The sequence below is a fragment of the Setaria viridis genome, chromosome 8 (genome assembly GCF_005286985.2).
Source record: "Setaria viridis chromosome 8, Setaria_viridis_v4.0, whole genome shotgun sequence".
Classification (NCBI taxonomy): Eukaryota; Viridiplantae; Streptophyta; class Magnoliopsida; order Poales; family Poaceae; genus Setaria; species Setaria viridis.
Genome location: NC_048270.2, coordinates 18,825,677 through 18,848,211, shown reverse-complemented (window position 1 = coordinate 18,848,211; position 22,535 = coordinate 18,825,677). Strand labels below are relative to the sequence as shown.

Here is a 22,535-nt window from a genome sequence, read left to right as displayed (position 1 = left end):
CTTTCGCGAGTTCCGCCGGTTGGTTGCAGTCGCCCTTGTGTGCGTGGTAAGAACGGATAAGAATTTGATAACAGCACTAGTGTGAGCGCCTTGTGAGCCGTTACACCCCTATTTTGTCGTCGGTTTTGTTCTTGTATTTGCGCTAACCATGGTAGATGATGTCGACGCGGGGGATAACCAGCTGCAGGGCATACGGGCACAAGTTGAAGGGCTTGTCGCCAACATTCAGACGATTCATGAATGGCTGGACTCGACGATCTCCTCGACGACCGAGCGGTGCGATCAGCTAGACCTTGCACAGACGGCCACTAAGGCCACACTCGACACAGTTGTGGCATGACTCGATGCATTGCACACAACAGTCACAGAGTTGCAGCAGGGTTATGGTGGTGACTCAGAACAGGATGATGGCGACCGCCGAGGCTGTGCCCGCCGCGTGCCACGCCGTCCCGGTAATGATTCCTTTTCCAAGATTAAATTTAAAATTCCACCTTTTAATAGCAAATATGATCCTACTGCATATCTTGATTGGGAATTAGAAGTTGAACAGAAATTTTCATGCCATGATATTCTTGCTAATTCTCAAGTTAAAGCTGCTATTAGTGAATTTACTGATTTTGCTTTAATTTGGTGGTGTGAATATAAACACAAACATCCCAATACCATTCCAACCACTTGGGATCAATTAAAAGCTGCTATGCGCCACAGATTTGTGCCTTCTTATTATGCCCGAGATTTGCTTAATAAAATGCAACGTTTTTAGCAAGGTTCCAAATTTGTTGAGGAATATTTCCAGGAATTAAAAATAGGCATGATTCGTTGTGGGTTATTGGAGGAAAACGACGCTGCTATGGCACGTTTTCGTGGTGGTTTGAACGCGAAATTCAAGATATACTTGATTATAAGGACTACACAGATATGACAACATTATTTGAATATGCTTGCAAAGCTGAACGTGAAGTGCAGGGACGCCGCTCGAAGATATATTCTAACTCTTTTGCAGGAAGAAGCTCGACATCCAACTCCGCACCCGTTCTCCCTGCGCCACCCACGCCCACCACTACACCGCGCGAGAGAATGGCCAAACCTGCAAGCACTGCCCCTTCCACAGGCGCCGTCCCTCCCACAGGCCGTACACGGGATATTCAGTGTCATCGTTGCAAAGGATTTGGCCACGTGTTTCGGGACTGTCCGAACAAGCGCACTTTGCTTCTTCGTGATGATGGTGAGTACTCTTCCGCTAGTGATTCTGAAGATACTCAACATGCGATGCTTGCCACTGACCATGCAGCTATGGAGGTACATGTCAACCCGGGCGACGCTGATAGGTTTGTTGTGCAGCGTGTTCTTAGTACATAGGTCGCTCCGTCCGAGAAGAATCAGCGACACACTCTTTTCCATACCAAGGGCGTTGTGCAGGAGCGGTCGATTCGCATCATCATTGACAGTGGCAGCTGCAACAATTTGGCGAGTACCACGCTGGTTGAAAAGTTGTCTTTACCCACTCGTAAGCATCCAAATCCATATCACATTCAATGGCTTAATGATGGTGGGAAAATTAGAATTACTCGATCAGTTTGTGTTCCTTTCTCCATGGGTGCTTATTCTGATTTTGTCGATTGTGATGTTATTCCCATGGAAGCATGCTCTTTGTTACATGGGCAACCTTGGCAATATGATACTGATAGCTTGCATCATGGTCGTTCAAATCACTATTCTTTCATGTTTAAGGGTCAGAAAATAATTATACATCCAATGACACCTGAACAAATTCTTGAAGATGATCTTGCTAGAGCTGCTAAAACTACTAAACAACTTGAACCATCGACATCTGTTAATTCTGAAATCAAGTTGAATGCTCCTGTTTTGCTTGCTACACGTGCTGATTTTGATGAGTTACGCGATGCTCCTTTGCCATGCTATGCCCTTATATGCTCTAGTGTGCTCGTTTCACTTGATGATGCACCATCTTTGGATATTCCCCCTGCGGTTGCTAACATTTTGCAGGAGTACGCTGATGTCTTTCCAAAAGATTTGCCACCGGGACTCCCACCACTTCATGGCATTGAGCACCAGATCGACCTCATTCCCGGCGCACAGCTTCCGAACCGCGCCCCGTACCGTACAAATCCGGATGAGACAAAGGAAATCCAGCGCCAGGTACAGACGTTGCTTGACAAGGGTTATATTCGTGAGTCTCTTAGCCCTTCCTCCGTTCCCGTGTTACTTGCTCCAAAGAAAGATGGCTTATGGCGTATGTGTGTAGACTGTTGTGCTATTAATAACATTACCATTCGCTACCGATACCCTATACCATGCCTTGATGATATGCTAGATGAGCTTAGTGGTGCCATTATTTTCACTAAGATTGATTTGCGTAGTGGCTACCATCAGATTCGCATGAAATTAGGTGATGAATGGAAAACGGCTTTTAAAATGAAATTTGGGTTATATGAATGGTTGGTTATGCCGTTTGGTTTGACAAATGCTCCCAGCACATTTATGCGTTTGATGAATGAAGTTCTGAGGCCCTTCATAGGATTGTTTGTAGTTGTCTATTTTGATGATATCCTCATTTACAACAAGTCTATGGAAGAGCATTTAGAACATTTGCGTGCTGTTTTTGATGCGTTGTGTGCGGCCTATTTATTTGCTAACATCGAAAAATGCATGTTTTGCACACAACGTGTCTCATTTCTTGGCTATGTTGTTACTCCACAGGGCATTGAGGTGGATAGCAGCAAGATCGATGCCATTCAGGCGTGGCCTACATCGACGACGGTCACACAAATTCGAAGCTTTCTTGGCCTTGCAGGTTTCTACCGCAGGTTTGTTCGTGATTTTAGCTCCATGAGCTCCATTGCTCGTGATTTTACTAAAGTGTTTGAGCTTGAATGCGATGCTAGTGGTATTGGGCTAGGTGCTGTTTTGTTACAAGAAGGAAAACCGGTTGCTTACTTTAGTGAGAAATTAAGTGGTGCTAGCTTGAATTATTCTACTTATGATAAGGAGCTTTATGCTTTAGTGGGCACTTTGCATACTTGGCAGCACTACCTTTGGCATCGCGAGTTTATAATTCATTCTGATCATGAGGCTTTAAAACATATTCGTACCCAAACAAACCTGAACCGTCGTCATGCTAAATGGGTAGAATTCATTGAGTCTTTCCCTTACATTATTAAACACAAGAGCGGGAAGGAAAATGTCATTGCTGATGCTTTGTCTCGTCGCTATACCATGATGTCACAGTTAGATTTTAAAATCTTTGGCTTGCAAACTGTGAAGGATCAATATGTGGACGATGCTGATTTTAAAGATGCTTTCGCCCATTATATTCATGGCAAACCATGGGGCAAATTTCACATACAGGACGGGTTCCTGTTTCGCGCTAACAAGCTGTGTGTTCCAGCTAGCTCGGTTCGTTGTTTGTTGTTACAGGAAGCGCATGGAGGCAGTCTCATGGGGCACTTTGGCGTCTACAAGATGCATGAAGTGCTGGCTGCCCACTTCTTTTGGCCCCGGATGCGCGTTGATGTTGAGCGCCTTGTTGCACGCTGCACTACTTGCCAGAAAGCTAAGTCACGATTGAACAACCATGGTTTGTACATGCCTTTGCCTGTTCCTACTTCCCCTTGGCTTGATATTTCTATGGACTTTGTTTTGGGATTGCCTAGAACTAAGAAGGGGAGGGACAGTATTTTTGTGGTTGTTGATCGTTTCTCCAAAATGGCTCATTTTATACCTTGTCATAAGACTGATGATGCTAGCAATGTTGCTGAATTGTTCTTTCGCGAGATTATTCGTTTGCATGGTATTCCAAATACAATAGTCTGTGATCATGATGCTAAGTTTCTCAGTCATTTTTGGAGATCACTGTGGAATAAAATGGGAACTAAATTGCTGTTTAGCACCACTTGTCACCCTCAGACTGATGGACAAACTGAAGTGGTTAATCGAACTTTGTCAACCATGCTTCAGGCTGTTTTAGATAAACACTTGAAACGTTGGGAAGATTGCTTACCTCATGTTGAGTTTGCTTATAATCATGCAACGCATTCTTCTACAAAGATGTGTCCCTTTCAGGTTGTTTATGGTTATATTCCTCGGGTGCCTATTGATTTCTTTGCGCTTGATGCTGAGGACGCCCCACACATAGATGCCGCTACATATGTTGATCAAATGATTAGCTTGCATCAGCAAACTCAACAAAACATTGCTGCTGCTAATGCTAAATATCAGGTTGCGGGTAGTAAAGGGAGAAAACATGTTACTTTTGAACCGGGTGATCTGGTTTGGTTGCATTTGAGAAAGGATCATTTTCCTACTTTACATCGTTCTAAATTGATACCACGTGCTGTTGGTCCTTTTAAAGTGCTAACCAAGATTAATGATAATGCTTATATCCTTGACCTGCCTGCGGAGTTTGGTGTTTCCACGAGTTTTAATGTTGCAAATTTGAAACCGTATGTGGGCGAAGATGAGGAGTTGCCGTCGAGGACGACTTCAGTTCAAGAAGGGGAGGATGATGAGGACACCACGAGTACATGTACACCAGCAGCACCTCAGGCACCTCTAGTTGCTCCTCCACCTCAGGCGCCTACAGTTGATCATCCAGTTGGGCCAATCACTCGGGCCCGTGCGAGAGAATTAAACTTCATCATGCTGTTAAGGAACGAAGGCCCAGCAGAATAAGAAGATGGCCCAACAGGGCAGCCCAGGTGGGGCGCCTAGGGTTGGGAGCTGCGGCCCTCCCCCTGGTCGTGCGCGCCCGCCCTCCTGCCGTGGCGCCTTCTCCGGACTCCAGGGGCTGTGCCCCCTTTATTTAGTGAGAGTCCCTTTTGTTTACAACTTGAGTTTTGTTTTACATCTAGCTTTAGCTACTCTCGAACACGCGCAAATACGCGCTGTCCTTGTGTGATTCAGAACTCCACCTTGGAGTGATATTTAGATTGCTCGCCTCTTTTTCTTGTTTGTTCTTCGATTGCGGACAGGAATCGATCTTTGTGATCAGGCTGATCTTGCGCTGGCAAGGTTGGTAACCACAGGGAGTTGGTTCAACGATTGCATTGGCGCTTCGGGTTCGCTCGTCGTAGTCGGATTGTGAGGGTCTACTTCCACCAAGTCGAATTTATCTCCACTCACCGAAAGATCGGGCACTCCGACTCTATCATTCATAGCGATTTAAAGAAGCAAATCTTTGTTGGGATTTGGCGCCATGAGGACCAATGGCTTTGATAAGAATGTCAGGGTTAGATCCACAGAAGGAAAAAGATGGAGTCCTACTAGGATTCCTCTGTAATCCTACTAGGACTCATACCATGTAATCCTACTAGAACTCGTACCTTGTCACGAACTAGTAATCCTGCCCCTAAGCATGTAAAGAAGGGTAGGTGTACCTAGATCAGCAGCTCAGAACCATCATCAATCTCCAACAATTAGGCTAGACAACACCCAAGCGCAGGACGCAATATACGATACCCCAAATAGGATGTCTGGTATTATGCTACTCTGGTGGCCCGAACCTATATATATCTGTGTCTTGTGTCCTTACTTTTACCTTCGAGTTCCAGGTCTGGCGATCCCCCACCAACCAATCTACTACCTCGTGATACCCCTTGGTAGGTTGCCGGGTATAAAACACCGACAAAGAAGTCCTTAAATTGTTGCAGGGCTTGGTCTGCCTCCTCAATCCACTGGAATTTGTCTTGCTGCTTGAGTAGTTTGAAGAAGGATAGTCCCCATTCTCCAAGTCTTGAGATTAATTTGTTAAGGGCCGCCATGCATCTGGTCAGCTTTTGGACGTCCTTGACGCACGATGGGGCATGCATATCAATGATAGTAGAGATCTTCTCGAGGTTAGCTTCAATCCCTCAGTGACTAATGGTAAACCTGAGTAGTTTTCTGAAGGGTACGCCAAAGATGCACTTTGTTGGGTTTAGCTTTCACCAGAATTCTCGCAAGCTTGTGAAGGTTTCTTCCAAATCCACCATCAAGTCATCGGGATTTCTGGTCTTTATGACTACATCATCCACGTATGCCTCTACATTGTAGTGTAGCTATTTCTTCAAGCACTCCTGGATTGCCTGTTGATAGGTGCCGCCTGTGTTCTTCAACTCGAAGGACATTGTTGTGTAACAGAAAGCTCCTTATGGGGTGATGAACGCAGTTTTGATTTGGTCTTCTTCCTTGAGAGCTATCTACTGATACCCCGAGTGGCAATCAAGGAAGCAGAGTAGGGCGCATCCAGCTGTCGAGTCAATGACTTGATCAATCCTAGGGAGCCTGAAGGGATCCTTTGGACAATGTTTGTTGAGGTCCATGTAGTCAACACACATCCTCCACTCATTGTTGTTTTTCTTTCGCACTAGGATGGGATTGGCCAGCCACTCTAGATGATAGACTTCTTTTATGAAGCCTACCGCAAGTAGTTTGGCCAACTCTTTTTTGATTGGTTCCCTTCTGTCTTGGGCAAATCAACATAGTCGTTGTCTTTTTGGTGTAGCTTTTGGATCCACATTTAGTGAGTGCTCGATCAACTCCTTAGGCACCCCCAGCATATCTGATGGCATCCACGCAAAGATGTCACAGTTGGCCTGAAGGAAGATGATGAGTGCAGTTTCCTATTTAGGATCCAGCCCTGAGCCAACCAACACTGTCTTGGAGCTATCACCAGTTTCAAGGTCAATGGCTTTGATGTCTACTTCACTTGCCGGCTTGACCTTGGTTGCCCACGACTTCTTCTCTGAGATCTCGAGTTATGATGGGGATACTTCCTTGGAAGTGGTGAAGACTTGCATCATCGAATTTGGCACTTGAGTAAGCGCTACTAGCTCCACGACTTCTATGTCACAGTCGTATGATCTATTCAAGTCTCCGCGTAGAGGAATACTCCCTTGGGTCTCGACATCTTGAGTACTAGGTACACGTAATGTAGGATGGCCATGAATTTGACCAATGCAGGTCTTCCAAGGATAGCATGATATGAAGTTTCGAAGTCTGCCACCTCGAACTAGATGTACTCTGTCCTGTAGTATTCTTTGGTCTTGAAGGTAACTGGCAAAACCACCTACCCGAGGGGTACAGTTGCGTTTTTGGGACAATCTCATAGAATGGAGAGTTCGTTGGGGTAAGCACGTTAGTAATATCGAGGCCCATCTTCCTCAATGTCTTGGTAAAGGGTACATTGAGACCAATACCACCATCAATGAGTACTTTGCTGAGTTTGGAGCCAGCAACTACTGGGTCTAGGACAAGAGGATATCGTCCTGGGTCTGTGAAACTAGTCCATTGGTCCTCCCTGGAGAAGGTGATTGGAACCTAAGACCACTTGAGGAATGTAGGTGTTGCTGGTTCAATGGACATGATCTCTCGGAGGACTAGTTCCTAGGACTGCTTAGTAGCAGTACCCGGTGTGCCGCCAAAAATGACGTTGATGCTGTTGGAAGGGTTCTGAAATTTGCCGTTGTCACCATCATCTTCATCTTCCTTGGCCTTGCCCTTGTCCTTGTTTCCAGAAGGTTCCGGCAGGTCTTTCATGACTCTGCATAGACTGTAACAGTGCATCGCAAAGTGCTTATGGTGCGGGTGCCATGGGCACTACTTCTTCAGGAGCTTGCTGAATGGAGTCCTGTTTTGATTCCTGCTGCCTTTCTCTGATGACTGTGACATTGCCACAAAGTATTGTCTGGCTTCCTCTTGCAATTCTGACCTCCCGAGTAGTTATTTCGATTGTCATTGTTGGGATGATCATTGTGGTTCTTGTTGTTGCGCTGGCCATTATTCTGATTATTGTTGTTATGGCCCTTGTTGCGGTTAGACTCAAACCTCTCAATCTCCTTTTCTTCTTCATCTACCCAGGCTTGTATCATAATCTTGAGAGATTTGATATCTTCAGGGTGTCTCCTGCCAAAATTCTGGAACATCCGGCGGTCATAGAGACCATTTTGGAAGCAATCTATGGCGTCGTGCTCCGTGATATTCATGATTGTTGCATTCTTATCGAAGAAATGACGTAGGTAACTACGCAAGGTCTTGCCTTGTTGTTGCTTGACTTAAGACAAGTCGATCCTTTTGCCAGGGCACTGCATTGCCTCCGCGAAGTTGTTGGTGAACGCCACCTTGAGGTCCTTCCACATTGTTGGGATACGAGGCAGGCTACACTAGCACAAATCAAAATTTTCTACCGCGTAAACCAGGAAAACTGCCGTATAAGGATCACGGGATTACCACTCGACGCAAAATTTTCTACCGCGTAAACCAGGAAAACTGCCGTATAAGGATCTACAACAAAAGTAATGCAAAATACACTAAGACAAACGTATCCATGATAGAGAAAATCACATTAAACTATTTTAACAGAATCTACTCCCACTAAAATCAATATCCCTCTATTTATACTTAGTGATTCAGGATCCACAACTAATAAGTCTACTAGTGAGCTTTAGCATCACCGCTAGCAAACAAGGTAGATCGGTAAGCAACTTTTGCTAATCACATCACATATGACTCCTGTTGTTGGGTGACATCTCTATGTCTCGGCGCCCAACCTTTATGCCCCAAGATCCTTAACCGTTAAGATAACCTTGTTAAGCAAACCAACCCTTATGCGTGTAAGTGTCCGACACAAACCCATCTAGTCAAGGAAAACTAGTGGCACCCTAATTTCATAGACCCACCACTAACTGTACAAGACATGGGACGGTGCAAGCTTTAGTTGGGAGGGCATACTAACTTAAACTTTTGTGAGGGATTGTTCTACTTCTTACATCACAGCATGCAGAAAGTAAAACATAAATAGAATAGCATTCACACAGTTGTGACACAGTATGGCCCGTTTTTCTTATGGTGATCTCCATCTCCATAGAACCTGTTCACCATGGCGATCTCCATCTCCATGTTCCATGTGCGCCATTCTCCTGGTGATGAGTCCTCCAAGAACTATAACATGCTATTACGCATAATAGCTAGTGAAGAAGCTAGTAATGAAGATTACATAGTTGCTTGGATCATCACAGATTGGTACGCAGACCATTAAATACAATAAACTGACAACACATATGGCTCCTGCCGTGTTGCCGTACGCCCAACACGCAAGTCACGAATGAGTTACACACATGCATCACATACACAAAGGGGCCATACTGATCACAAGATACATACATCCTGCATAACAGAGTTAAGCGTCCTAACGTTCCAAACTTCGGATGCCCAAAACTCCATCTTCCAAGCCAAATTTAGGAAATCTAATTTCGCCAAAAATGGCAAAGTGGTTGAATTTCATGTGTAACTTTTTCTGTAGATCAATTTTCATATAAAATTCGCCCCGATCCGAGATCGTATCGAAAAGTTACGGCTGATTTACCAAAGCATACGCACACGGCAAAAATCCTGACCCCGGTAGTAGATCCCATCTACTGTTGCACATCTCATGCGCCTGGCGTATGACCCTAGATTTCGATTCAACCAATCATATTGATCTTCGCTCACTGCAACTGGAATTACGTGTATCACTTAACTCCGATGGCGGAAACCGACCGGTAGGAGTATGTCGTTACACTACCATTGTAGCAAGTACACGAAACTAGGACATAGATCAAACTGAAAACTCGCATATCTCCATATGCACACATCCCGAATCCAAAACTAAACAGCTACGGCTCTGATACCTATGTTGGGATACGAGGTAGGCTACACTAGCGCAAATCAATATTTTCTACCGGGTAAACAAGGAAAACTGTCGTCTAAGGATCACGGGATTACCACTCGACGCACTACCGGTGCGGAAGATGTAGATTCGGGTCGATGCAGCGAAGTGGATCAGTGTAGTCGTACGTAGTCGATCACGTCGACGTCCAGCAGCTCCTTAGTAGCTTGTCCAGGTGCAGCAATATCTCCCTCGTGCCACAACTCGTCGTCGGCTCGTCGTGGCTCGTCGGCGGCTCGTCCAAGTGCTGCAGGCACAACACCTCCAAGGTATCCACACGTGCAGGGAGGAAGCGTCGTAAGCTGGACTTTTAGATCTATGAGTTGCAACAGGCGAGGGCATGGGAGGCGCGGCAGATGAGTTTCACAAAAAGGTGTAAACCCTAGGGCGCCCCCACCCCTCTATTTAGAGAGGTTCCTAACGGGCCTCTGGGTCCGAGGCCCATTAGTACTTCTAAACCTAATCCAACTTGGATCACATCCGAATTGGGCTTCCAGCCCCTTAAGTGTGCGACCCTATGGGTCCGGATACGTATAGACATGGCCCGAGTACTCCTACTCGGCCCAATAGTCGGTAGCGGCCTCTAGCAAGACGTGCCAACTCCTATATGCACACGAAGATCATATCAGACGAACCATCACAACATAATATACATGCTATTCCCTTTGCCTCACGATATTTGGTCTAGCTTCAAGCTGACCACTCTTTCTCGATCCTGTAATTCGGAATCCCTTTGTAGGTTAACTCTTAACCGTACGTAGCATGGCCATGCATTTTCGGATCCGATCACTCGAGGGGCCCAGAGATATCACTCTCAATTAGAGAGGGGCAAATCCCATCTTGATTGACCATGTCTCATAGCATGCTTCTTGACAAACCCGAAAGCTACCTTTATAACTACCCTGTTATGGCGTAGCGTTTGATAGCCCCTAAGTAAGTCGATCCACATCTTGAATACATGCGATAATCTCAGGTCTAAGGACAAAGCGTATATGTTGTTTAAAAAAAAGAACTACTTCTCGTATTGGGTCAGTCCTAGCACATGTCTCCACATGTGTCCACATTATTAGTTCAACATCTCCATGTCCATGACTTGTGAAACATAGTCATCAACTAATACATGTGCTAGTCTAATATTCATGTGTGTCCTCACATGAACTCCGACTAGGGATAACTTTAGAATAACCATACAAGTAAAAAGTTTCACATACAATTCACATAATTGCAAATCAATTCAAGTAACCTTTAATGGATATTCAATGAACACAATATACAAATCATGGATACAAATGGAAATCATCATCTCTATGATTGCCTCTAGGGCATACCTCCAACACACATGTCGATGGAGTTCTTATCTAATGACTCGAGCCATGTAAGTGGCGCTGCCTCCATGCAAATAGGGAGGTAGATGACCTTGGTGTCGTCGTTCCATCCTACTGCTTGTACTAACAGTTAGTAGCACTGTAGCCATTGGACTGAATCCTGCTTGCCATCATACTTAGTGATACCTCAAGGTTTGAATTTCTCGGGTAGAACTATCCTCCTTACTTGTCTTGAGAAGGCGGGGAACCCGTCGGAATCCTCTCCTAGGAACTCAGCTTCCTGCTCACGCTCACAGTGGCGTCCGTCAATGATTGTACGGGCATCACGGCCGGAGTTGATCTTGTGACACAAATTGTGTACTGGGCATTCAGGCTTAGGGTTGGGTGCACGGTGGCCTTGGCCTCCGGACGGACCTGCCCAACTACCCTCTGCTCCAGCTTGGCTTGGTCTGGCACCTCCGGTTTGACTTGGTATGGATGGAGTACGTTATGGCGACTGCCATGCTGGGATGTGGTGTGTGAAACTGAATGTGTCGGGTTTTGCTGATCGAGTTGTTCGTACGCGTGTTCCACCAATTCGGCTAGTTGCCTCGTGTACTTGTCCTGTGGCATTGCCCGGCTAATAAGATTAATGGACGCGATGGTGGCAAGATGAGTACGATGTTGACGTGATTGAGCTGATTTAACCGCTAGATTGCATAATACCCTATGTCCTGTGTTTTGGTTATATTGAATACTAGTTGGATTCAACTAGATGAGTCCTACTCTAATTACTACAAGTAGTTTCCTAATCCTCTACTAGTTCCTATCTTGCCACGTAGACCACGCCATCCTACACCGAAGTCTTCATGTCTGACATGTCTCGGTGTCCAGCCCTGTATCTAGGACCGTCCCAACCTTCTGATGGGCCGATAGATGTATGTACGACACCTTGGTCGCCGACCGATGAGAATCATGGCAGTCCCTTCCTGCCTCCTCGGGCACCGCACTTGAGGACGGTGGTGCTTCCGAGCCCCTAACCACGGCCACCTCTACTTGACTTTCGGATGGTGTGACATTGGAGAGGCACATGATCAGCGATTTCCATTCGTTCCACAAACTCTAAATCATCAAAGGATATGTCTGTCGTTGCTCTAGGAGACAATGAATCGCTTGGCTCCGAATCCCTCGGCCTTGGAGCTTTTCCTCTACATCAGAGCATGTGACATACGCCAACGCTCTAGGAGACGATGGCGCCATGGGGAGAGGAAGAGTTGCGTTACCAGATTGGGGTTTTTTATGGTTGCAAGAATGAAAAAGTAGCTTACTCGACAAGGGAGAATGGGGTATAATACCATAATAATATAAACACGGATGAGACTGTCCCTCCGTTGCCCCGCAAAGTAATGTAAAATAATAAAGCGGCCCTCCAATCTCTCCATGAGTGCCACATCATCATGCAATTTCCAATAACTTAATTTCATTTCACGGTTTCTAGTACACATCAATGGGAATTTTGTACTTTCAATACATTAATTTCATTTTGTGATAACATTTAATTTATAGTTGAAACTGCTCCACACAATGCAAAGTTTTATTGGTTGTTGTTTCCAAGGCATACAAACCATCGTATTTAAACAAGCGAAAAATGTGCCCATGAATAGCTAAATATCATTGTTATATATGAAATTCTATGTCAGTGTTTAGACCCGGCAAACTACCGAGGGGGTACCTGAGGTAGTGTTTTGTGCGTGGGGCTCGTCGAGATCAGGAACTCGATAGTGAACTCAAACACACAATCTAGACAGGTCGGGCCGCTTGTATCACGTAATACCCTACGTTCTGTGTGTTGGTTGTTTGTATTGATTGATGAGATGTTTGGAGGGGGTCCCTGCCTTGCCTTATATTGCTGGGGGAAGGGTTACAAGTCGGTTGTTGTACAAGAGTACTAGTCGGATTCGACCAGAGAGTCCTACTCTTGTTACGAGTAGTTTCCTAATCCTTGACTAGTCCTTATCCGCCATGTAGACCACACCGTCCTGCACCGTAGTGTCCATGTTTGATACGTCTTGGTGTACAGCCTAGAATTGTAAGACAGTCCAAGTCTCCCGGTGGACCTATAGGTGTATGGCCGACAAGCCCCCGAGTACTTTTAGTCAAATGCAGTAGTTCCAAGTACTTCTGTAGATGTCACCGACTAGTTTGTGGCGCTCCTTTGACTACTCCATCGGACTGAGTCTTCGAATGTGCTCGAGTACTACCATGTAGCTAGAAGGTGCTCAAGCCTCATTTAACTTAGTCTTGAATCTTACTCTTTATATGGAAGTGCGATTTGAAAAAGTCGCACTCCATATGGAGTAGCCCCTGAGCCTTAGGTTGAATCAAAGAAATCAAGCTGAGGCTCAATCTTGTAATTTCACTTTTTTGCTCCTCAAAACTAGGAGAGAAAAAATTTTTGTCCAACGGGCATGTGGCACATAGCCCCCAAGACGTTACATGACTAGTTTAGGTATAACAGTCAACCACCAGTCTAATGTGACCGTTTGTCTTCAGAAAACTTATCGCTTTCAAAAAACTTGGTAATCATTCTTTGATGGCTTAAAATATGGAATATTCCCTATAATCTTCGATGCTCAGTTACCTTGTGTCGTGGTTATAAATGATGGAGGAATCTTATCCCTTCCGTTTACCCGAGCTACTGCTCCCAAGCCATTCATCTTCTCCACTGTCGCCCCCGCTTGCACTCCCGAGCACTATAGCCCTAGCGCCACCGCTTGCTGTCCCGGAGCGCCGCCACTTCCCCTTGTGTATGTAATATCCCTCAAAATTAAGTGATATTAATTGTGCTCCCGAGCCATTCATCTTCTCCACTATCGCCCCCGCTTGCACTCCCGAGCACTATAGCCCTAGCGCCACCGCTTGCTGTCCCGGAGCGCCGCCACTTCCCATTGTGTACGTAATATCCCTCAAAATTAAGTGATATTAATTGCCAGTTTTTACCAAAATTTAAAACTTTTTGTTTGATTATGTGAATCATATAAATACTTGGTCAAACTTAAGGTCAACCCTATTTCTTAACTTTAAATTTGAAAGCTAGTAATTAAATTTGTGCACCTAAATTTAAATCATGCTTGCACGAGTGTCTGGATTTTATTTGGTTTATTTGGATCTCAAAGGTGTGTTTGTACTTTGAAGTAATACAAAATACAAAAAACAAACTAAAGCTAACTTAAATAAAATGTGACTAACTCTAACTTGCACCCGAGCAGTACACAAGCCAACTCGCTCGGCAAGGCCGCTGATGTGTCTCTGATCATATGTCTTTTCCTTCTCTTGTCAGCTTGCGAACTGACCAGCTCATGAGTTTCCAATCCACGTTAATCTCCATGCTTTCTTCATTTTCTTTCATGAAACACTGCAGCCCAGCTCGTTTCCTTTCTCCATCTTGTTTTCCTCTCTCGTGAAGCCCACCAGCTAAACTCCCTCGGCCCAGCTCTTTAATCAGAATAGCCCAGCAGCGTGGCCTGCCACCGCCGATGCATGTCCAGCTCTATGGTGCTGTTTTTCTTCCTCTCCAAGACAGCAGCCGTGCCGCTCCTCTTTTTCTCTTGCACGCTCTCACTTTTCTCTTCTTTCCCGTGCGCTCCGCACATGACAGGCCGCTCCTCTCGCTGCTCACTTTCCAACTCACGCCACTCCTCACCTACTCCCACACCCGCGTGGGTTTTTGGTGAGTATGATTCCTTGATGGGTACTTGGCTTGAGCGAACCAGGGTTGGTGCTGAGGAGTGCCATGCTGGGAGAGAGCTTTTTAGAATCTCTCCATACCCGTACCTGTAGCGGGTACCTTGCTTGTTACTGAGGAGTTGGCTGGTGCTTCGGCACGTACTTGTTGGTAGAGAGCTAACTCTCAGCTGCTTAAGGACCAAGTTAGTTTATGATGAGGACATGACAACCATGCATACGACCATGTGGCGCATGGTATGGAGGAGTAGGAGACCAGCAAGGGTGTCCAAGTCAAGAAGGAGGCCCGAGGCTAATTCGGTTCGAGTCCCCGAGGTGGAGGCCCAAAGCAACTCAAGTTTGAGCCTGTCTCGGAGTCCAGGAGCAGCACGTACTAAAACACAAGGCCCAGATCGCATACGATGTCCGTTTTGGGCGTTCTTTATATGGATGGAAACATAATTTCATGGAGCTTCGAATGGCACCAGTCCAACCTTAAAATTCCATCAGAGTCAACGGGAATTGTTGAAACAAGTGGACGTCCAAAATCTGTCAGGGTGCTGCGCCATCGTGTTTTGGCCGTTGGCCTGTGTATCGTGTTGGAGCCCATAGGGGCGTGTCCAGGGGGGTCTCCATGGCCTAACCCTCATATATTCAGTAGCCGTTGCAACATTAGGGTTCGGGTTTTGTTTAGTTCTAGTTTTCCTTTGAGAAACTGAGATTGATTCGTTGTAACTGTGGCGACAAGTCCTTTTACAGTGATCTAGTGCCCCTGTTCTTGTTCTCCTCGACTGTGTCAATTAGTCCTTTCGAATTGAGAGCTTGAACCCATCTTACTTCATTCATATTTGCAATATTAGATTACGTGTTTATACTTTCTTGCTTGTGTCCTTCGATTCGCTTGCAGGGAAAGCCTTCTCGGCGAGGTCAATCAAGTTGTGCTTGGTTGATAACCAACGGAGCAGTGGTGTCGCAGTTGTAAGGATTCGAATCATGTCTGATTAGAAGCCCAGATCGTCAATGTCGAGTCTCCACCTATCGAATTTATCATTACCTTTCGGAAGATCGGGCCAGTGCTACATCAAGTGGTATCAGGATTCCAAGTTACCTGTGAGGTATACTATCGTGTTTTCCCTTTAGATTCAGTTCATGTCCAATACCTATAGTCCACAAAAAGCCCAAAAATATTTACACTTTCCTCTATCCTTTCTCCCTTTTAGCCTTTGCAATTTTCTTTTCAAATTCGCTTTGTTCAATTTGTGTCCGTCGTCGAGTCTTGTTGCTGGTTTAGTGTGTTCGTGGTCGTAGTTTCAACCACCCCGTTGCTGTTTGATTGTTTCCACCGCTATCCCATCCACCTTTACCCAAACAACAAGTCAAGCCCCCACATTACTTGACTTGCCCGCTAGCCGCCTTGTGTGAACTCTCACCGCGCAAACTTAGATAGGTTGCAAGCCGCATTGTGTCGCCTTTCCCTCGCAGCCCTTCTTGATTCATCTGGTGAATACCTATTGCTGCATACCAGGGAAGTTTATGCCCCTTCATTGCTTGTTGAGAAGCTTCGCCCTAGCCGCCGCCACTTTACCAGCCGTGTTGTGCCTTGTCGAAACCCTGATTCGGGCGACCTTCCTTAAAACAGGCATAACTTTTCGCTCAGAACTCCGATTGAGGTGAATTTTTTTTCAAACTTTTAGAATGAAAAGTTACACATATGATTCAATGCTGTTGGTATTTTTGTGATTCTCAGCTTTCCCAAAAAGAAATTAGGAAGTGGGAGTTTTCAAGCCTCTAATTTGTTGCACTGTTTCAGCAAATGTGCCTGTTTTTTTAGACCACATCACACCTCTGTTTAAGGTGCAATATTTTGTGGTTCCATCTTGTGTGATCCCTATTCAGAGAAAAATATAAAAAAATAGTTGAGAAAAATAAAAAAGTGACTTCCCACTAGTCCTGTAGGGAAAATCAGGGAAAAGAATTAAAACAATTGCATGAGTTGCTGGTTAATTGTTCATTGAGTTCTATCTACCGTCGCTCTTCCAACTTGTTGTGCTATGTCTAGGGACACGTCTTAGCTAGCAATTGTGACTTGTACTTTGGATGCTTATTGAACTTTGCTAATCAACTTCGGCTATTGCTATTCCTTGCTACCATATTGTGCCTGCCCAAAGCTCCACATATACTTCTGTCAGTTTAGGATCACTTTGCAACTATTACACCCAAGCTTGACAATAGATTGTACCACCCTGTTGGCTTTGGTAAGAACACTTGCAAGATGGTGGTAAGCTGTTTGAGATATTGCTTTCCACTTTCACCACCACCTAGTAGTTGCTAGTTGATAGGGATAATACTTTTGTGTTGTCTTTTGCTATCTTCTAACAACGACAGGTTGTTCGTATCCACCGACATATGATGGTATAGGTGCTGATGAGTATATGGAGTGGGAAATTGCCATAGATAACATATTTGCTACTCGCTTTATATGTCCAAGGAGGAAGGTAAAAAATGCAGCTAGTGTTCTGCGACATTCTGCTTTATCTTGGTGGGAGTCTTTAGATCCTTCTAATAAACCTCAAACTTGGAATGATATGAAACTTCTTATGCGAGAAACCTTTGTTAATCCACCTCCTGTTTTGACTTCATACGATGAGGTGCACCATTTAGAGGAAGAGTCTATTGTTATTCCTTTTGCTATGACTAACCTTCTGCAGTATAATGTACATAAGCGAGAGGATGACATGGAAGAAAATGAGGAGCTCACAACCTCATATGCAAATTCAGAACCATCACTTCACAATGCACCTATTACTCCTACTAAGAACACAGGTAATGCCCATGGTGCTACACTCACGGAAGGTGAGAATTGTCTTAATGTACTAAATTTTTCCACAAACCATGCTATCATAGAGCAATTGTTAATGGAACCCTCTCTTGATTTATCTTTGTCCCATGATAATATGCTTGATGTTCCTTGTGATAAAGATGAATTGGTTGATGATGCTTCAGTTTTACATATTTTGGAACCAGTCACTTGTGCTGAAAATAAACATGTTATTCATATTGCTACTAAAACTGATGAGCTCAAACTGTTGTCTTCTTTATATACTTTGGGTTACATTGAATTTGATGTTTTGTGTAACCTAGATTGTTTCAAGGAGAGCCTTTTTAAATATGCTGATTTGCCTTGGTTTTCTAAACACACATATCATGTTACTAGCAAATATAACAACAAAGGACAATATATGATACATCGAGTATACATTTGTAGTAGTATGAATTCTCCTTTTGTTGTACAAGATTATGATCTTGTAGAGGGTAGCCATAATAATACAAACATTTTCTCATGTTCCTCAAACAAACAAGTTAACTTCCATGAAGGGGAGCATTGTTCGTTGCTACCTATGTCTACTAGACCATCTATTCCTGCATTGTCTTTGGTTAGTTCTAATCTTTTGCAGGATAGTGTTGACATACATCGTGTGCATTCAGATCATGGAGTCTACATGCTTGCTGAAGTTTTTATGCAAGATAACACGCTAGAAACTTGGAAACATGGTCATGTTCTTTATCACAATTATTTCAGTTCCCTTTGTCTTCACAACCCCGTTCTCCTTTGTGTTGTGCAGGATCAGTTTCAAGCACAATTGACGCCGAGGATGGCTTTTCATCAAGAAGGGGAGGATGATGAGGACATGACACCCATGCATAAGACCATGTTTGGCGCATGGTATGGAGGGGTAGAAGGCCACAATGGTTTCCAAGTCAAGAAGGAGGTCCGAGGCTAATTCGGTTCGAGTCCCCGAGGTGGAGGCCCAAAGCAACTCAAGTTTGAGCCCATCTCGGAGTCCAGGAGCAGCACGTACTAAAAATGACGTCCAGGTCGCATACGGTGTCCGTTTTGGGCATTCTTTATATGGATGGAAACATAATTTCATGGATCTTCCAATGGAACAAGTCCCACATTAAAGTTTGATCAGAGTCAACGGGAATATTTGAAACAAGTGGGCGTACAAAATCTATCAGGGTGCTGCGCGACCGTCTTTTGGGCTGTTGGCCCGTGTATCGTGTTGGAGCCCATAGGGGCGTGTCTAGGGGGGTCTCCATGACCTAACCCTCATATATTCAGTAGCCATCGCCACATTAGGGTTCGGGTTTTTTTCGTTCTAGTTTTCCTTTGAAAAATTGAGATTGATTCGTTGTAACTGTGGTGACAAGTCCTTTTACAGTGATCCAGGGCCCCTGTTTCTGTTCTCCTCGACTGTGTCAATTAGTCCTTTCAAATTTAGAGCTTGAACCCATCTTACTTCATTCATATTTGCAATATTAGATTGCGTGTTTATACTTTCTTGCTTGTGTCCTTCGATTCACTTGTAGGGAAAGCCTTCTCGGCGAGGTCAATCAAGTTGTGCTTGGTTGATAACCAACGAAGCAGCAGTGTAGCGGTTGCAGGGATTCAAATCTTGTCTGATTAGAAGCTCGGATCTTCAATGTCGAGTCTCCGCCAATCAAATTTATCATTACCTTTTGAAAGATCGGGCCTGTGTTACATCAGTTTACCACTAGTCACAGCATCTATTTACATACATACCGCTCACTTACGTTATGGGCGGAGTTCGATCCGAGACTAGTGTTGGAAAGTGCTCAGCCTATAGGTAGATTGGAGGATCGTGTAAGGAGTTCGAGGTGTTGTCCTGCTTTGACCAGACTGCACCTTGGTCTGGGTAGGTTTCACAGCTTTGAGGTCCTCACTGGTGACGGCATACCCTGCAGTCGAGGATGGTTCTGTACTCAAGGAAGCAGGAGAGAGCTATCCACCAACTAGGGCTCCGACTGTTAGGTGGGGTTTGGACAGCTGATCCCCGTTCAGGCTCCATCTGTGCGGGTACAGGTGTACAACGTCTGCAAAGTGTATAAAGCTATAGCTATAGTCTGTGTCCATAGGTATGGACAGTGCTGTTGACTACCGTTACTTCTGACTAGACTTTTCTTAATCTTCTACCTTCCCTCTTTTTGAGATAGGCCAGTGTTTGCTGTTGAGATGTGAGGGGAGGGAGCTCTCACATCCCCTAGTGTGTTTGGGTGCTGGACCCTTGGGTGAAGGATCCGGTGATTTATGCTAACTTCCTTGTTTGAGGTGTTGACCTCAAAGATGTTTGAGGTGTTGACCTCAAAGATGATGTCGCTTTGTTGCTTCCTTGATTCCTACTACTACATAAACCTCTACAACCATATATAGGTTTATCCATGCATATAGTATAATTCCCCCGTTTCCTTGGCTTTGCTGCTTTTGGGAGTTGGCATGGCCTACCCACTTTTCAGGTAGATGGTGGCTTTTTAGGAATTGGTGCTCGACTTTGACTTTGACAATGACGGATGGGAAGACTAGGGATCGTGCTTTGCTCGAGTCGCTTGTGAAGATGGAGTTTTTCCTTAGCTTTTGTTTCCGCTGCGTAGATGTTTTACCTTTCTTGATTCAGCCCTAGTGAACTTGTACTGGCATGTGCTGCTGAGATGTACTCATACTCATGTTATCTATAATGATATAATACTCTATTTCCCTCGCTATTTCTACATTTGTATGGATTTGTCCTATCTGAGATAGGGGTTCACACGTGATAGCCTTCTTGGGACTATCACCGAGGTGCGTAGGCTTGAATTCTCAGAAATGGGAATTTGGGTCTGTTGCAGTGTAGCCACACAACTGATGCACCAGGAGACCATTGAAGCAATAGTGCCCAAGAAGGCATCCTTGAGCAAGGTGGTAGAGTCGAAGAAGCACAAGGCCACCAAGAAGGAGAAGGAGGTCCAGTTGCCGCCACCCAAGTAACGGAAGACTAACCAGATGGCGTCGCCAAACCAAGCCATGGCCTGGAAACCGTCCACTTTGATGGAGGTAGAGATCCAGGTACTCATGCGTGCCAATCTACTCCAGGAGAAGGAATTCGCAGATTGAAGAGAAGCAGCAGGGAATGCTTGGCCTTTCGAGAGCTACCCGAACGAGAGAGTGATGAGTTACCTTGGAGCATGAGTTACCTTGGAGCATCTCACTGGCTTCACCTCAATCCACTTGGTGAACTTGTTGATCGCCACGAGTACTTGCTTGAAGCCCCCAGGCGCCGTAGGTGGAGGGCAAAAATTTTCTAGCCCCCAGCATGCGAAGGGCCAGGAGGTTGGTATGGTGATCAACCTGTAGGCAGGGACGTGCTGCTGCTTCATGAAGAATTGACAGCCTTGGCACCAGCGGACTAGTCCCTTGGCGTCCTTGAGAGTTTTAGGCCAGTAGAAGCCTACTCGGAAAGCTTTGCCCACGATCATTCTGGATGATGCGTGGTTGGTGTAGATTCCATTGTGAATCTCCTCCAGTATGTCCTTGCCATCTTCGTGTGAGACGTACTTCATGAGTACTCCTGATGATACGCCTCGTCTATAGAGCTTGTCCCCGATAAGAACATAGTTCTTGCCACGTCGTGAGACTTTCTCTGCTTCTGTCTTGCTGGGAGGCAACTTATGCTCCTTGATGTAGTCGATGAATGGGGTTCTCCAATCTACGTCGATCATTATAACCTCCCGGTTTGGCGCATCATTGCTGCGATCGGTGGATATAGATGGTGCTGGCTCCTGTATAGATGGCTTGTGTAGTTCATGGACGAAGACCCATGCTGGAACTTGGGCACGAGTTGACCTGAGCTTGGATAACATGTCTACAGGTACGTTGTTGTCATGAGCCATGTGATGGAACTCCAAACCAGAGCACTTATTCTCCAGCTTGCGCACTTCAAGGCAGTACACATCCATGTTGTCCTTGTGGCGATCGCACTTGTTGTTGACTTGGTTGATGACCACCAGTGAGTCAGCGTAGACCAATAACCACTTGATTCCTAGCAAGATTGCCAGGAGAAGCCTGTGCAGTAGCACCTGGTATTCTGCTTCATTGTTGGAGATGTCCTGGAAGATTTGTAACACATACTTTAGTTGGTCACCTTTGGGAGAGATTAAGAGTACTCCTGCGCTGGCACCCTCGAGCTTGAGTGATCCATCGAAGTACATGACCCAATGCCCTGGTCGTTCTGCAGGTGCAGGTACTTGATATTCCCACTACTCTGCCATTAAATGGACTAGTGCTTGCAACTTTATGGCGGTCCATGATTTGAATTCTAGGGATAGGTCTCCGAGTTCTACTTCCCGCTTGGAGATTCTTCCTATTACATCTCTATTGTGGAGTATGTCTCCCAAGGGGAAGTCTGTGATGATGGAGATGTTGTGTTCCTTGAAGTAGTGTCGTAGGTTCCGCGAGGTGAGTAGTATTGCGTATAGCAACTTTTGTACTGGTGGGTACCTTGTTTTGGAGTCTGATAACACCTTGTTGATGAAGTAGATGGGCCTCTGTACTTTGTATACATGGCCTGGTTCTGATCTTTTAACCACGATCGCCGTGTTGACGACATTAGTAGTCGTGGTGATGTAGAGCAGCAAGTGTTCATTGGGAGTAGGCGCCATGAGGACCGTGGCTTTGATAGGGAGTCCTTCAACTGTTGAAGGGCTTGTTCTGCCTCCTTGGTCCACTAGAACTTGTCTTGCCGCTTGAGTAGTTTGAAGAAGGGTAGCCCCCATTCCCCAAGTCTTGAGATAAATCTGTTGAGGGCCGCCATGCATCCAGTCAGCTTCCAGACGTCCTTGATGCATTATGGAGCGCGCAAGTTGGTGATGGCAGAAATCTTCTCAGGATTAGCCTCGATTCCTCGATGACTGATGATGAACCCGAGTAGTTTTCCGGAGGGTACACCGAGCACACTCTTTGTTTAGACAGT

The 22,535-nt window shown here is 45.3% G+C and overlaps 1 protein-coding gene across 1 annotated transcript; it reads right to left on the bottom strand.

Annotated features, from left to right (window-relative positions):
- Window positions 1-7,383: 7,383 nt before the first annotated feature.
- On the bottom strand, window positions 7,384-21,522 carry LOC117834349 (uncharacterized). The gene is made up of 2 exons (XM_034713949.1): window positions 20,966-21,522; window positions 7,384-7,549 (listed from the first exon to the last, which is right to left on the bottom strand). The coding sequence occupies exons 1-2, from the start codon at window positions 21,520-21,522 to the stop codon at window positions 7,384-7,386; spliced, it is 723 nt and encodes a 240-aa protein (XP_034569840.1).
- Window positions 21,523-22,535: the final 1,013 nt, after the last annotated feature.

Bases quoted from the DNA above. Each gene is read 5' to 3' on its own strand.
- LOC117834349 (XM_034713949.1), bottom strand. From the start codon at position 21,522: ATGGATGTGTACTGCCTTGAAGTGCGCAAGCTGGAGAATAAGTGCTCT. The intron at 7,550-20,965 runs GTGCCAAGGCTG...GCACTGTTACAG, and splicing joins GCCAAGGGACTAGTCCGCTG to TCTATGCAGAGTCATGAAAG.